Source organism: Colletotrichum costaricense (genome assembly GCF_030867565.1).
Source record: "Colletotrichum costaricense strain IMI 309622 chromosome Unknown Scaffold_7.1, whole genome shotgun sequence".
In the NCBI taxonomy this organism is placed as follows: domain Eukaryota; kingdom Fungi; phylum Ascomycota; class Sordariomycetes; order Glomerellales; family Glomerellaceae; genus Colletotrichum; species Colletotrichum costaricense.
This window is the reverse complement of record NW_026848236.1, coordinates 383418-399337: the sequence shown is the minus strand read 5'-3', so window position 1 is coordinate 399337 and position 15920 is coordinate 383418. Positions and strand designations below refer to the sequence as shown.

At 54.8% G+C, this 15920-nt stretch overlaps 5 protein-coding genes across 5 annotated transcripts; 1 reads left to right on the top strand and 4 right to left on the bottom strand.

Annotated features, from left to right (window-relative positions):
* Positions 1 to 1355: 1355 nt before the first annotated feature.
* On the bottom strand, positions 1356 to 4571 carry CCOS01_07331 (uncharacterized protein; the record flags this gene model as incomplete). The annotated part of the gene is made up of 7 exons (XM_060455497.1): positions 1356 to 1418; positions 1551 to 2008; positions 2122 to 2181; positions 2348 to 2675; positions 2730 to 3291; positions 3393 to 3649; positions 3708 to 4571. 7 exons carry the CDS (start codon positions 4569 to 4571, stop codon positions 1356 to 1358), a joined length of 2592 nt encoding a protein of 863 aa, XP_060313389.1.
* Positions 4572 to 5676: 1105 nt separating this feature from the next.
* Positions 5677 to 7548, bottom strand: CCOS01_07330 (uncharacterized protein; the record flags this gene model as incomplete). The annotated part of the gene is made up of 4 exons (XM_060455496.1): positions 5677 to 6111; positions 6169 to 6461; positions 6519 to 6904; positions 6959 to 7548. 4 exons carry the CDS (start codon positions 7546 to 7548, stop codon positions 5677 to 5679), a joined length of 1704 nt encoding a protein of 567 aa, XP_060313388.1.
* A 131-nt stretch (positions 7549 to 7679) lies between these two features.
* Positions 7680 to 8216, top strand: CCOS01_07329 (uncharacterized protein; the record flags this gene model as incomplete). Its single annotated transcript, XM_060455495.1, has 1 exon — positions 7680 to 8216. The coding sequence occupies one exon, from the start codon at positions 7680 to 7682 to the stop codon at positions 8214 to 8216; it is 537 nt and encodes a 178-aa protein (XP_060313387.1).
* Positions 8217 to 10882: 2666 nt separating this feature from the next.
* On the bottom strand, positions 10883 to 12222 carry CCOS01_07328 (TfdA family Taurine catabolism dioxygenase TauD; the record flags this gene model as incomplete). The annotated part of the gene is made up of 5 exons (XM_060455494.1): positions 10883 to 11086; positions 11139 to 11240; positions 11309 to 11680; positions 11737 to 12075; positions 12136 to 12222. 5 exons carry the CDS (start codon positions 12220 to 12222, stop codon positions 10883 to 10885), a joined length of 1104 nt encoding a protein of 367 aa, XP_060313386.1.
* A 911-nt stretch (positions 12223 to 13133) lies between these two features.
* CCOS01_07327 (metallopeptidase MepB) lies at positions 13134 to 15721 on the bottom strand (the record flags this gene model as incomplete). Its single annotated transcript, XM_060455493.1, has 3 exons — positions 13134 to 13329; positions 13447 to 14174; positions 14267 to 15721. Coding segments are annotated over 3 exons (2379 nt in total), but the record flags the coding sequence as incomplete, so codon positions are not given.
* Between the last annotated feature and the right edge of the window lie 199 nt (positions 15722 to 15920).

Genomic DNA, 15920 nt, shown 5'->3' with positions numbered 1-15920 from the left:
TCGTCAAAAGGACTTCCTCGTCGGCGGGTCGCGAGAGTTCCCAAGTCTGCGTTTCCCTCGCTTGTACAACGTCGAACCCCACCTTCATGTCGTTTGCAGCTCCGTCGAGCCAGTCACCACGTCGTCCAACCCCACGATTGTCTACCTGATGTCTTAATCTCCAGCCTGACCCTCCAGGAACCCGCCGACGGTGCGGCATTGAGTCGATGAAACGGCGCGCTGTTCTGAAAAGGGGCACTCTGTCCGGCCACAGTACGACCCAAAGCGACCGTCTCATAGGGCTTTCGCAGGGGGGACCACAGGGTTCTGTGGGCGAGCTGACAGCTCCGTGTGCCTTTATCTCTCGTGTTATTGGCGGGGTAATCTAGACGTTTGGTCAACTTCCCGGTCTCTGAGTGCCGATGCACGGCGCGCTACGGCTCCCGCTCTCTCGTCAACCTTAAGCCTGGTCCATCCCAAGTTTCCCAACCTTAACGCCAAGCTCACGAGAGTCGAGGACCAGCCACTCACGTCTCCCGGCACCGGCACGTTATCTTATCGGTCCCTGTCAATCACCTGCGAAAAGCGACATGGCTTGGCTGCGAAATCCTGGTCGTTCTGTCAATCTGTCTTCCATCTTGGTCCTGTCCGCTGCACGTCAACCCCTCCATGTCCCGGCTCCTTCAACAGTAGCGCACGGGGTCTTTCACGAACCTTCCTGTTTGGGGGCCAGCTGCCGATGATGCGTGGTCAAGACTTCATGAGGAAGCCTGCCCTTGGAGGTGACGCTCGTGATAGCAACCTCTCAGGGTCTCGAGAATCGAAACGAGGCAACCCACGGGCTGCAGGCTCACAGACGTGCAGCACATAAACAACGAAGCCTAATGTCTCACGCCAGACGAATAGAGGCAGGTCGACGGGAGGGTAGATCCGGATCACCACTCGACACCGCAACGCCGCAAACCTGGAGAAGCCATCTCGACCGCTGGTTGGACTACATTTACGACAGCCAAGCAGGCCTGCGCAAGCGCTGATAGCGATCGTCATCCCAAAGCGGTGTACAACATGGGCTCGGATTCGCTGCTTGGCCATTAAACATAGTTTCCCGCCATACCTCGAAGTAGCGTTGCCCGTCCCCATAGGCTGGCGTTCTCAGAATCCCATTACTCGTGCGAGGCGGACCTCCCCAGGATGGCAAGACGCAAAAGAGCCCACATCCCGACCTCCGATCGGACCTTGCATCTGAATAAGCTTAAGCGGCACCGAGTTGCAACTTCACACACACGCCATTCTTTATCATGGAGAATATCTCGGCCGACTGCTATCCCCCGCCTAGCCTCTGTGTCTTATCGACAACCTGACTGTTTGATTGTCTCTCAGAAGTCAAATCCGCCGTCACCCATACCTGTACATCCGGCCTTTCCGCCAAACCAGGCACTCTGTCGCCGTCACTTGGATATCAGTCAAGATTCAGGGCAGCTTCAAGCCTCGGCAGCGATAAGAAGATTGCAGGGGAGGGAGATATCCCGCGGAACGTAATAAGCTTGACCAAACGAAGAAGGACCACTCACCCCGACACACCCTGCCGAGCACATGCCCAGCAGCTCGGAGCCGCAGCCAGTAGCTCCTCCACACGTTCCCGTTGCGCAGCTGCCTACAGCTCCGGGGCCCATGTTCGCGAAGCCTGGCCCAGCGTGATACAGGGTGCTCGTCGTCACGGCGGCCACGACCGATGCCCAAGGTCCGTCCACGGCGATATCTTTCCCCCAGAATGACGTCTTATCTTCACCGCGAGGTCCCATGCGCTTGCCAGAGTCCACCTTGAAAGTCTCGCTTGCCCTCTTGCGCGCCTTGGAATGCGCTTCTTCCAGTCTATTCCTGAACCCAGAACGCAATGGACGTGTCGCTGTCCGCTGCGCTGTCGTCTCGTTGGTGTGCACCGCCGGATGCGACGAGATATGCGCAGACTCGGCGGCTGGCGGCATGGGCATATTGTTGGCCTTGGAGGCTGCATGCCATGCTTCGAGAACTAAGGTACATGTACGCTCAGCAGGGGTTTGGTCAGTAAGTGTGGCTGACTCTAAAAGTAACACAGGCACACATGGGGGCGCGGGGAATTGTAGTGGTTGCAAGATGCCTTACGCTTTTCCTCCTTGCCTATTCCGAACATCTTGGTCGTGGGCAAGGCCATCACCCTGACGGCTACAGATAACACATCTGCAGTCAGTAATCACGGCCAATTTCATTGTAGCTATCACCATCGGAGTGCGCCGAGCAGCGAGAACATGCGATATCACGACTTCCCCCTCGGGCTGGAGAGATCAAGATGACAGTGCTCTGGGGTGGTGGTACTGATAGGGACACTCACTTTCGCAGTACCAGCATTTGCACTCCGAGTAGATCTCGCCGTACTTTTCCTGGTATGTCTTACTTGTCCACTCAAAGGCTGTGCTTAGTCGATCCTCGTCAACTTTGTCATTGTGATCTACAAAGGCCCCCGTCTTTGCGAGTGTGAAGACAAAATAGGACTGGGGAGAGAGCTGGTGCGTGTGCCACGCGAGGTCGACGTCAAGTGTCGGGACGGCAACTTTGTCCTCTGTGGACGAGGCAATAGCGATGATCTCGACGAATCGGGCGTACTTTTCTAAAAGTTTTCCCATGATATCCCGCGCTGTAGGAAAGTGCAACCAGTTGAGCTGCCAAGATCAGTCACCTGGCCAGCTCAGTATGTGAAGAGAGGAAGCCCTCACCTTGCACATCTTTTCAGTAAAGGTTGCTTGGCGCATCACACATCCTACGAGGTCAATGGAGAAAGGCGACGAGTTCTCCCAGTAACGCGACATCATCTTTCTCGTCTGCCGTTTTGCGTCTAGACTCAGACGGAAGGCCGTCACATTTTCTTGGCCGGGCCGGCTCATCACCTCACGTAAGTTCTTGGGATCTGCAAATTTACCTGTAAAGCTCTCTTCCATGGCATCTCGCACGGCCATAATGCTCGGGGCAGTTTTGTTTCTGGGCTTGAACATCTCGAGGATGTGTTCCGAGAGCCCGCGACGGGCCAGGCGGGTGGGGAAGAGCCGGTCTGGGCATTCCCCTGACATATCGTCTGAGCCGTATTGTAAAGGGTTGGGTAGACCTGTATCGAGGTCGAGGGTTGTTCCCGGCATGGCATGGTTGGATTGTACCGAAGCCTGGATGTCGTCGCGAAGTTTTGCTGCCCGGAGAGATTCGTGGGTCATCATGAGTCCGCACGAGGGGCATGCGTGGGCTAGTCGCCCGTCGGCGAGGCCTTGGCCTACGATGTCGAGTTTTCTTTGGAAGTATTGTCAGATATATGGCTTCCATAATAGCTGGATGCTAGAGCTACTAGGTAGAAAAGTCTGGAGTGGACTGCTGAAAGGGACAAAACTCACTTTGCACTCGAATCGCTCCGCGACACTCCACACGTCGTCCACGGGATGGAAGCCAAGGTAGAACACGCAGGGCACGGTACATCTTTGGCGTCAGGATCGTCTTCGTTGTACCAGGCGAGGTTCGTGTCCGCTTCCCAATGTGCTTTGCACGCGTCCGAGACGACGTATTCAAAACTTGGGCTGATGATGGCAGCGTTGACAATGGACCAGGGGATTCCTGCTGCCCAGAGGGAGCTGTGACCGTAGCGGAGGCAGTCCTTTGAGAATGTCAGTATTTGGACGACGATTGCGATAGCAACAAGGGGGTCTATTGACCTCAAGGTAGAGTCTCGGGTTGAGCATATGCGCGTGCCAGACGAGTAGCACATCTAGAGGTGGCAGCATCTCCTCGCGCCAAACCATCGGTTTCGACTCGGGGAACCCTTCATACCGGGCCCGGCTCCGATGCTGTCTACTCTCCCCAGTCTCATGCTCGGCTTCGCCTTGGCCCTTGTTTTGACACTCGGCTGGATCTCCTCCGTTAGACAAGGATAACGACTGACTAGGTTTGGACCCGATGACGAGCATGTCGCTCTCGAGGAGCATGTCTGGGCCGAAACTCCGCCACCATGCTGCGTAGCGGTCTACCGCGCGGCCGAGGCAGATTGCCCACCTCTTTTCGCGGAGTCTGATCAAGATATCCAGGTCGAGTTCAGGTTTGATTCCAGTGTCCGGATCCATTGGTGCTCTCTTGGTGGTCTTGTGGTTGTGTTCTTCGCTCTTCGTGCCGTTGCTGTCACCATCGCCATTCCGTGTTTCGGTGAATTTCATGGGAGTAATGGTGGTACCGGCCCGCGCATCCCAAATATCCCATAGACCATCGCGGTACCCTGTTTCCGTCTTGAGGCGGTTGAAGGCTGTTAAGAGGCGAAGGTGCGCTAGACATGCGTCTTGGGTCGGGAAGGATGATGGAATCGGGGTTTCAGGCGGGAGTGCAAAATTGATACCCATGGCGATGCCGGCTGGGACGGAAAGATCCGGATCGGAGAGCGCGGTACCGTGGGACAAGGGAGGGGCCGAGGCGGCGTGTAGAGCGGATCCCGGGGTTGCGGCGATTCCGGATGCGGAAGCGGATGTGGAGCCTTGGCCGTCTTCCGGAGGAGGAGGAGCCCGTTTGCTCCCTCCCTTTCTCTTCCACATTACGCAATGATAGGACTCTTCCCTGCCTTACGCGGGTTTCTTAATTCGAGTCGAATGAGTCGGGTCCGTTTTTATAGTTTCTTTCTTCAAGAGAGACGTGAGCCTGCCAATTGCTGCGACGTGGAAACTTTCATATGCGGCTGTGCTTGACCGTGTCGGTGAGTGAGTGGTATCGAGGGACGGTAAAGCGGTGTGCGTTCCTCAACCCCGCGGATCGTCGGTCCCTGTCCAGGGGCGCTAACGTCTTGCTTTCCTTGCGAATAGGCAGTTCCGAATTGGATACTTTGGGGTCGAGGGTTTTTTAGTTCGCAATTACCCTCTAATTCATACCGGATGTTGCGCCGCGTCCCTCGTTGCGGTTGCGAGTGCCTTGCGTACCGCCAGGTAGGTCTTGCGGGAGGGTGAAGTTGGAGTCAGTCAGGGTAGAGGCGATCGAGATTCTCCCGCTGCGAGATCTAATTGACGCCGAGACTCTGACCGAGATGTCCCAGACGCCGTGTACGCAGTACGAAGAAAATCGGATTGCGGCGGTGACTTGGAGTAGTTTATGAAATATCCATGATTCATCTCCACAGCATACATGCATGTTCCATTGTCGATCAGTGATAAAGAGCCGTTCGGTCGGATCTCGCTCGACAGGTGTGTGTGGTGCGTGGTTTGGTGTGTTGGCTCCAATGACGGGCACTGGTTGGGTGTGCATTAGACCCCGCAGGTAGGATTTGTCGCGGGGGAGCATGCCAGTCCAGAAGGATTCAAATGTTTGGAGCATGGTGACGTTGGAAGCGGGTTCAGTTTGCCGTGTGAACGAGCCATAGTGTGTGATGGGCATTTGCAATGCTTGGCGGTGAGGCGTTATCTTTGGACTATGAAAGTCACGTTAGAGTTTGGGACATGCAATTAAGATGTTCTTGGTTATATTGAATCGATTCTGGTATATTGCAGTAAATAACATAATGTGGGCGGTATTTTCCGCTTCCGATGCCTCAACGCCGTGCCATGCAAATTCATTAGATGTAAAGGTTAGATCCGACGACCCCTCATGTTCGCCAACCATGTTGTAGCTGTATCATGATTGACTTGGTTGGGAATCATATTCCTTCACGCATTAGACTCTCTCCTGGTGAGAGGTCCCGTCGACGGCGCTCTTGGGCTGCAGGCCTTCTCCCTTCTCACTGTGCACGCCACCGTCGCTGACGCTGGCATCAAGGTCTGTTCCAGCCTTCTGGCGGATGCGGTGCATCTCCTCAGCAGAGGGAGGTACCCATTGGGTGCTCTTCCACGGCTTGACGCCCTCCAAGTACATGGTGTCAATTTCCTCCAAAGTGCGTCCCTGACCCTCGATGACGAAGAAGTAGACAACGAAGCCAGCAACCAGGTTGCATCCGGCAAAGACGTAACCGTATCGGAAGTCAATGGCGCCAGTAATAAAGGGAGAAAAGAAGCCGATGAAGAAGTTCCAGATCCAGTTGCTGGCGGTGGAGAGGGACATGGCCTTGGCGCGGTATCTCGAGGGGAAGAGTTCGGCTTGGATGGTCCAGATCTTGAAGAAGTTAGCACGCGATTGAGGAGAGAATGGTGCGGACGCTTGATGACTTACCATAGGTCCCCAGGTGGTAGCAAACCCCAGAATGAAGAGAGAAGCGAAAACGATGAGCACGATGCCGGGGCCGACAGTATTTTGAGGGTTCTCGCGATCCAAGCTGAAGTGACCGACGGAGGCAAAGATCAAGAAGCAGATAAACATCCAGCCGGAGCCAACCATAAGCGACTTGCGTCTGCCATAGTGTTCAACAATGTAAAGACCGATAAAGGTGGTTCCAAAGTTGATAGCATTCAGGATGATCTGGGTGATGAAGGAGTTGATGTTGACAGACGAAAAGATGGTGGTTCCTGGAGGCAAATTAGACTCCATAATTCAGGGAAACGACATGGGATAAGAGGACTCACCGTAGTAAAAGAAGTAATTGGCACCGGTGAGTTGCTGGAGCATTTGCAGTCCGCAACCCAAGGCAATACGCTGGGCCATTTTCGGGGCCTTGAACATGCCAGAGAACTCCTGGACGGCATTGCCCTTGATCTGCGATTCGGCCCGGAGCTTGCTCTCAATCTCCTCGAGTTGGATGTGAATGCTATAGTGGTTCTCGGGAGCGCCGTAAACTCGGCAAAGGGTGTTCTTGGCACGCTCAATGTTGCCCATGCGGTAGTCATAACGGGGAGTTTCGGGGAAGGCAAGAATGCCAACGCCGAGGATGATGGTCCAGAGCCAACCAAGACCAATGACGATACGCCAAGAGCCTGAACTATTTTCGAGATGCGTGACAGTGCCGTAGTTACTATATCTCTGTTAGTTGTCTCTCTTAGGAATGCTGCGTTGGCTATGCACTTACAAGCACGCGGCGAGGAAAATGCCGAGGGTGATAAAAAGCTGGTAGGCACAAACGAGAGCACCGCGGATCCATGGCGGTGCAGTCTCGGCCTGGAACATGGGAACAATGAGACTGAGAGCACCGACACCGAAGCCAGCGACCAAGCGGCCAACCATGATTTGTTCCCATGCTCTTTCAGCGGCAATTTGAATGACGAAACCGATGGAAGTGATGAGGCACCAGAAGGAAATGGAGTACCGGCGACCAAACTTGTCGGCGATGGGGGCGGCGCACAAGGCACCGATGAGGGTACCGATGGAGAGGAGACCGACGATCAGACCGGAGCGGACGTTGCTGAACTTGATGGAGCCGTCGGCCTTGTGCTCGCCGAACCGGTCGAGGAAGTCGGGCATCTCCAGGAATCCGGAGATCTGACCCGTGTCATAGCCAAAGACCATGCCACCCATGGAGATGAGGATACCCATGGCCCATGATCGCCCCGAAATACGCTTCAGCGGGGAGTAGTCGAGATGGGCGAGGTCCTGACGGGCATCGCTTGCCTTCTCAGAGGCAGGATTGTATTTGTCGAACTCAATCGTCGAGAACCCCATGTTGGGCGACGATTTGTGTGGTGTTGTTGGTAGTGATGTTTGGTGAAGTGATGGAGAGATGTGCCAATGATGGTTCGTCCGAGACAGAAAGAAGCGTGTGTGAGGAGGACATGGCGGGCAGTATTATATGGATGTTTCGTCGATCGACAGACGAGACGAGGATTGAGAGCCGCTCGCAAGCGCAGTACGCTTATGCTGCTGAATGGGTGGGCAGAGTTGGGGGCGTCCAGTCTCAGTCGGCTAGGGGCGTGACGTCAAGAGAGGACCGAGGCCTTGGAGTCAGTCAATGTGCGAGGGAGACTACACTCCAGAGAGAGTGCCCGATGACTTGGGATGGACGGCGGTGCCACCGTATGCCACCGAAGTCTTGCCGTCCGGGGCCCGGGGTCTCCAGGTTGAAGGAATCGGCCCGTTCCCCATCTTTTTCTGGTGTCAGGCAGAGAGAAGAGACTTCAGAGACGAGAAGGAAGCCGAGGGGACGAAGATGCAGATTTGGCGGATGTCATTGGGTGTGTGGGCGCGAACTACGGAGGCCTGGTCCAATACTTCTGTGTAGTGTCAGTGTACACCAGATTACCAATGCAGCTCTGGGGATGAGAATCATGGGATTCTTGGGAATTGTGGAAACAGACCAGGCAGAAAAAACTTACAGCGTTGGCCGGGGATGACATGGTCTGTCGATTGTTCCCTGGCACGGCGTGGAAGAAAATCGTGAGATTGAGCAACGGCTGGATGACGTTGGTGGGCGAGGTGCGTTTTGTGGGAAACCCAGGGGGGCGTGAGATGATGTAAAGATGCCGGATCCGCTCAAGGCCGTTTTACAATGCAAAGTATCTTTTGCGCATTAACTTGGTGCGCGGTACCAAAGAAAGCCGTTTTTGTACAAGTATAGGTACCGGTACACTAAGGGAAGGTAAGTAAGGTGCAGGGTGTGCCGGAGGAACCGGGGCCGGGGTACACTACACGAGCAGGTGGTCAAGTTCTCTGGAGATTCTTTCACGGCATATTCGGATTGCAGACTTGGGATTTGAGAAGTGAGCAACTTTGTGTTTGTTAAACTGCGGATGAACATATGGTTAACGACAGACTTCTTTGATATGGAGCTTGGTGAAATGTCGTGGTGAGGTGAGCGACTCACAACACGCAATACACGTGACTCTTCTCTTCTGTCCGAATGTTCCTTCTCATCCAATTGAGGTACACAGTACACAAGTAGAAAGAGGGGCGATGAAATGAGGCCATCGTGATATGATACGGAATGTATCCGGCCAGCGAATCTTGTGTGGAAAGATACATTAGGTGAGTCCCTGGACAGACGAAGGAATGGTGCCGCGGCAGAGGGACGGCAGGCGCTGCCGGAATTGCTGCCCACGTCACTGCCAACTGCGCACCAGTGAGAAGGCACAATGACAAGCGGGACGACACGAAATGCAGTCGCGTTGCCAATCATCGCCAAGCTGCTTCCCGACCGGGTGGATCGGATCTCGTGCCAAGGGGCCAGTCATCCCAGGCAGGTTCTCAAGGCAGGTCCCGATCGCTACCTTCTTGCCGAATGCACATGGTCCCTTTGGCCCTTCTTTCCCTGGCAACTCGAACCCGAAATGGTTTACTGCGTAATTACTGCTCGCCAAGTGAAGGCACAAATGGAAGCCATGGAAGGGCAGGAGAGCCGCTTCCTCAAGTCTCGGTAACAGTCTTGGATGATGAGAGACACAGCCAAACAAGCTCTGCCGAACGGGGGCCCAAGAAATCTTGATTGAACCACAGCACTTGCCTCAATCCCGAACCCCTGCCTCACATCCTTCTAAGTTCCTTCCTCGTGAAAACCAGTACGTATCAATTCAATCCAGCCCCGCCAGCACCAAACATCAGATGACGTCGTTATTGAAAACACACGGAAAGAGAGAAAAAAGAGAATGGAAGGAACCCCGAGATGTTGGAAAAAGATATCGCCGCGACACCTTCACGGCCCACCTCCGGCTTTCCGTTCTTCAGAGCCGTCGTTGCTCTCTTTCGGCCCTTTTCTCCCCTCAACCTCCAGATGTCTCCAGAGTCTCCAGCAAAGCCCCAAATATTCTCCAGAAATCTCCAGTCTTTTGCCCTTTCTGCTGCGTGCGCAGCGTGTCACGGTCTCTCTTTTCTTTCCCCAGCTCCAGAAAACTCAGAGTCTCTTGCCTTATTCTACAGGTCTAACCGGTCTGTCGGTCGCCGTCCGAGGGAGAACCGACGCCTATTCTCCCCATCCTCCATCCCACCCACCCGAACCACGCAACCTACGCCATCTTCCCCTCGGGGCTCCCAGATCTGTGGTGTTCTTTTCTCTCTTCAATGGATCATTTGGGGCCCCTTCCGGGGAACGAGATGCGAATCAAAGGGGCCTCGCACCGTCCCCATTGTTTCGGCCTCCGCCACAACGCCGTCGCCCCCAACGGCCAACCACATCACCATCGAGCCCCGTCTTCCCCCGTACACCTGTCCGAGTCTCGACTTTTCTTTGATTTCTCCGGTCTCGTAAGAGGGGTCGTAAGACGAGGTCATGAGGCTCTCATGGGGTTCGGCGATTCCTAAGAAGACAAGTATCGTGCCTCGGCTTATTCGTCTCCACAGTTATTTTCGTCAGTCACGCACTCACCAGAACCACCACGGACCATACTTCCCAGTACTGTTAACTTCGCGACATATCGACGATACCCAATCTCCACTGTTATCACGCGTCACTTCTTTCCAGAGAACAAACAGCTTTCCAGCCTGTACGAGAAAAAAACTAGATCTCGATTGGGAATCAAAAGTCGCCCATCAGGGGACGATCCCTCCGCCCTAAGTGACTGATTGTCGGATCAACCACGTGCCTAGCCCCAACATTCGCCGTTCAGTTGCGCCAGTTCATCTCCATTACGATCCATCCGACTGTTACAGCCATACACACATTTTTTGATAATCGGCGCCGTCCACTTTTCTCGGTCGCACTGCGGTATCTCTCTGCATTGCTATGCGCACCTATTATACGGATCTATTATTGCACCTCACGATGGTCTGCACGGTTCCGGCTTCTCCGTAAACCCCCCCGGCATTACTCTGTCACTGAACTGCCAGGGCGTCCTTGGTTGTGCTCGCGGGAACGCTGGGCCTGCCGTGCTCCCTCCCGCAATAATCATTCTTCCCGTTTCAACTTCCGAGCTCACATGGCTCTCCCTGCGGTCCCGACCAGTCCCGACGATCCCCGATAAAATTTCGATGTCGCCGACATAGCACATCGGCACCTTCAGACGCGTCCACATTGCAGACCCAAGCGTTACGTGATCAGAGCTGAACGGACCGAATGCTGTTATGCGACCTACCACGTGGACTCGAAGCCATTGACCCCCGTCGGCTTATCAGCCAAAGTGGTGATCCGAAAGCCGTGTCGCAGCCCTTCCTGTGGGTTGTGGACGTTGTAGTCCGAGATGGCAGTGTGCGCCGTCACTCTGTTATCCCAGAGAGCGACAGTTCCCTCTTCCCACTTGACGCGGACTTGGAAGTCCTGGCCGTTGTTGATATGCTGTTTCTTTTTGTCAATAGGGTTCAGAAACCCGAATGCTGGTATCACAAACCTTGAACAGGAGCTTCAGCAGCGCATCTGATTCCTCATCTCGAAGGCCGACAATCCTCTTTGTGAAGCCTGGATTGATGAATAGCGCCTTTTGGCCAGTTGCCTGCGACACGGAAGACATTAGCGGGACGGACTTAATCGCGAGCTACAAGTCATGGCGACATTACATACGGGATGAATCCGAACAATGGGATGCTCCGACTTGACCGGCTCCCTCCGCACAAATTTGCCGTCTCGACGACCGTTGTCGGCTTGGGGAAAGCCGCTGTGTTCTGCTCTCAACCCCTCGAGAAGAGCTTGTATCGGCCTCGACAATCGCGCATACGCCGCCGTCTGAGAAACCCACGCCGTGTCGCCGCCCGTCTCAGGTACAGAGAGAAGTGTAAGGATCGTGACGCCCGGTGATTGGTGCTCATACGACACGTCTGAGTGGTACCCGATGGTCGAGAGTTTGTTGCTCTTGCTTCGGTTGCGATACTCATTGTCCGGACCCAGGTAGATGTTGTGCAGCTCGAGATGGTCCTTGACATGCGCGCCGACGGGCTGGAAACTTGTCAGCAAACTCTTTGCCGAAATGGCAGTGTGAAATGGCCACGAACGTGGATGTGGAGAGGACCAAAGTATTTCCCGAATTTCTTTTGCTTCTCGATGCTGATGTCCTTGAAGTCTTGGTCTCGGAACACGACGACGCCGCGCTCCGCGATGAGAAGTGCAAGCTCGTCTCTCTGTCTGTCGTTCAGCTGAGATAGTTGCAAGCCTCGAATCTCGGTGCCAATGACTGGTGTCAGCTTCGTGGCCTTGATCTCTTTGTTGTCCCTCGGAAGGAGATTTAGCTTCTCCTTGTTCGCGACGAGACCGCGGTCGTTGAACTCGAATGGCTGTAGCGGGGGAAAGGATGTCTTTTCGTCGTACACCGGCAAGTATTGGGCGTATTTGTACTAATGTCATTCTCAATCTTTTTACCTTGATACAAATCAAGTGATGTATTAATGGCATACCTGATCGTGGATCTTATCATCGTATGCCAAGGTCAGCTTGACGGGCGCCGTCTCAGCGTGAGTTTCGGTTGCAGTGGTTGTAGACATTGTAAGTGATGGTTCTTTTTTCTTTCTTGCTTCTGGGTAATCAAATCGAGAAGTTCCATCAAATGTTTGATCCGTCGCGTATCATGGCTGGTTCATTGGGCCTGCTTTAATATGATGTGTACCGAGTCTGGTATTCTAAGAGTCAATCGCGTCAATCGACGTGATATGGCGATTACTGAAGCCATTCATCCTTTGGCTCGCGCCATTGCGACTTGCATGCGGGGAAGGCAAGATAACAGCATCACTGTGCAGTATCACCATTGTGACTGGACGCGAGATCCGGAGGGGGTTCGGATGTGAAGCTTGCGTTCATCGGCATATTCCAACACCACAGTCATTGGGACCTACACTGTCCAACGAGGACGAATCAAATGGTCTCGCCCTAGCTGTACCGCTGCTGTGTATTGCTGGCAGTGACACTGGCTTCGTCCTGTTGATCCATCGGCATTAGTCGACGTGGTTTACGTGATTTGTGAAGAGGATGGCATCAAGTCCGATAGTGTCCCGATGCCGAAGATGACGCGGGACCGCTTCGGCGAGAGTGGGGTGCCCCGCACCGGCTCCGGAAAACGTGTGACTATACCGGGAGAGAATCTTAGGCTTCGTATGTCGTCCCAGACGGGAAAACAGTCCTTGGAAATGGAATTGGAATCGCCAGCGAATCCTGTCCAGACAAGGCACTCTGAGGAGTCGCAATTCTGGGTCGATCCTATTTTTGGGTTAATGAAGTGCTTAGTTCTTCGGCGCCAACACTGTGGCACATTCGGAGTATCGGAAGGCCACAATCTAGTTTCCAATTCTTTTCTTTCTTGTGCTCTTGTCGCCGGTATATAGTAATGGTTTCCTAGCAACCACCTACAATGTTCGCAATATGATAGAACCATCACTTCCTCGGATGAGAATGGGCAAATCTACGCCGATAATCCCAATTCTTCATAAAATGGCTCCATACGGACCTCACGACCAAGAAACTCCAACAAGGTCGTCATCTCGGGCTGGCCGCCCCCCTTCTCCAGCACGCCGTACCTATACTTGCGCCCTGCTTCCCCGCTCATGGGGTCCGCCTCGAAAATGGTTGAGAAAATATCTTGCGCGTAGACTTTTGAGCTGCTCGTCGCAAACACAAGTTCGGTTAGTGAAGACTTTCTTTCATGGCCACCTGAGCCAACGGGAGGAAGTCACCCAAGACCGGGAAAAGAGGGGGAAGAGAAAGTGTAGACTCACAAAAAGTACCCGTAGAACCCGGCATCGTACTCGTCCATCAGGTGTCCGATGTTAGTATACCCGTGTCCCCAGTTGGCATCGTCGCCTGGCAGGAGAGGCGGATCGTCCGTCGGGACGATCTCCCGTCGGAGGCTGTTCCATAGCGTCGTAAAGTCCACGGCGGCTTCTCCCTCGACGGCACCGGCGGCAGCGTTGGCAGTTGGATCCTCCCGCGTGATGGTCGACGCGGGCAGCTGATGCACCGCCATATCGAAAACGCTAATAAAAAGCTGCTGCAGCGTTCCCAGCCCCTGGCCGACGTGCTTCGCGGCAACGAGGCCCTCAACGACGGACTCTGGGATTCGTTCCGGCGGCTGGGTCAATCCCTCCCCTGCTTCTCCTTGCACTCCCCTGATAACCTGCTTCTCCTGCCAGTCCAGCAGACACTCCTCAGATAGATACGAGTAATGTCGGCCCAGCCCGCGTAGCTGCTCCGCGCTCCAGCACCAGTTCTCGAGCATTTGAGAGGGCGCCTCGCCGAAGTCGACTACGGTGCCCATGGGCCCGTGGAAGCGCGCGAAGGAGGTGCGGGAGACGAGGTCGTGGATTGCGTGGCCTAGTTCGTGGAAGAGGGTTACGACGTCGGCGTGGCGGAGGAGGGTTGGGGAGGATGGAGAGGAGGGAGGGGGGAAGGAGCAGAGGAGGGCTGTGGAGGGGTATGTGCGGGTTTGGTCTGGGTTTGTGAAGCCCTGGGAGATCGTTAGTCTTGGGTAGACGTAGTAGAGAAAGAGAGAGAAATGTGGTGATGATCTCTGTGGGGTGGGGAAAGGAGAGGACTTACGGGTACGAGACTGAAGTTGGCAGGGTTCCCGTACTTCCCATCTCGATGATAGAGGTCAAGGTAAAGATACCCCAGAAACCCGCTCCCTTCATCAGCAGAGTCCCACGCGGAGAATAGCCGCACATCTTCATGCCAGACGATATCCTCCCCCTTCTCTGTGCTCGACAAGGCATCCCTCGCCTCTCTGCCAGCAATTTCGAAAAACTCCATCCCAAACAACCTCTTAAAGATACCCAGCATGCCCTCCACAGTTTGCTCTAACGGGAAGTACTCTGAAATACGCTCCTGATCAACTGCATACCCCTCCTTAAGCAACTGATTCGTGTAGTACGCCGTGTCCCACGTATACAATTTCCCATCATAAATCTCGCCCCTCCCCTCCTCGACATCATGCCTCTTGAGCTTCAGGAGGTGTTCCTTTTCCACTTGTCCGCCCTGGACTAACTTCTCTCGGAGAGAGGAGAGGAAGGACGTGACGTGAGCCGGGGACCCAGCCATCTTTTCTTCCGTGCTGAGGGTCGCGTGATCGGGGTACCCCAGCAAACGGGCAGCCTCGTGGCGTAGGAGGACGACGCGCCGGAAGATGGCGATGTTTTCGCGGCAGCGGGTGTCGTATGCCAACCGGGCGCGGCGGCGTGTGTTGGGCCGGTGGGCGGTGCGAAGGAGGTGAGAGAGGTGAAGGGGGATTTTGATCCGGAGTTTCCCTGCCGTCTCGGGGCTTTCGTCGTCCCCTTCTTCGAGACGCGCGAGCGCGTCGGGCGGAAAGCCGTCTAGTTCCTTCGGGGTGAACCATACCGAGACATCCGCCTCGGCAAGGTTCTTTGCGAATTCAGCCGTGAGGGACACGATTTCGGCGCGGATTGTGCGGAAGCGGTCCCGTTCTGATCCAGCGGGGATACGCAGGCCGTTCTTGACGAATTCGCCATGTTTCTTGTGGAGATAGTTCCTGGCTTCCGGGTTTAGGTAGCGCGTTTCCGCGGCATCGTTGTAGACTGCGTCGACGAGCTTGAAGAGCGCTTCGTTGTTGGCGCCTTCGAGTTCTGCGTCGCGGAGGAGGGACCGAGCTTGAGAGGAGGCGGAGCGGGTCTCTTGGTCTGGGGAGACTGCGTTGTGGAAGAGGAGGAGGGAGGATGCGGAGTAGAGGGCGTTTTCGGCGTGAGCTAGCGGGAGGAGGGTGTTTGCGTAGGTTGCGTCGCGGGTTGAGATTGTTGATGGGATGGAGGATTGGGCTGCGCGGTGGGTTGAGATGAGGGTGGTGATTGTGGTTAGGATTTGGGAGGGGGAGGTTGTGAAGATGGGGGGTGGTTGTGGGGGGTTGCGGGGAGGGGAGGGGGCCATGGTGGTGATGAAGTGAGATGGGAGCAGGGTTGAATTGGGAAGTGGAGGTCGAGGGAGTTGCTGAAGCTTGAGGTGTAGGAATTTGATGCCAAGAGCGGGATATCGTGATCTTTTGAGTCTGTGGCGTTTAGGCAGCGGTTTTGCTGGTTTGGCGGGGAATCACTCACTCGTTGGTTTCAACTTTTGCGATCTTGTTGGTGCAGGGATGATATGCGAGGGGTAGGCGGGTCGTTTGCCGGTTAGCTATCTTCAGCGATGGGACTGTTGGATTCAAGAGAGATCTGACAGAGAAAGTGTTCGTGGATGCCTTCGGCAG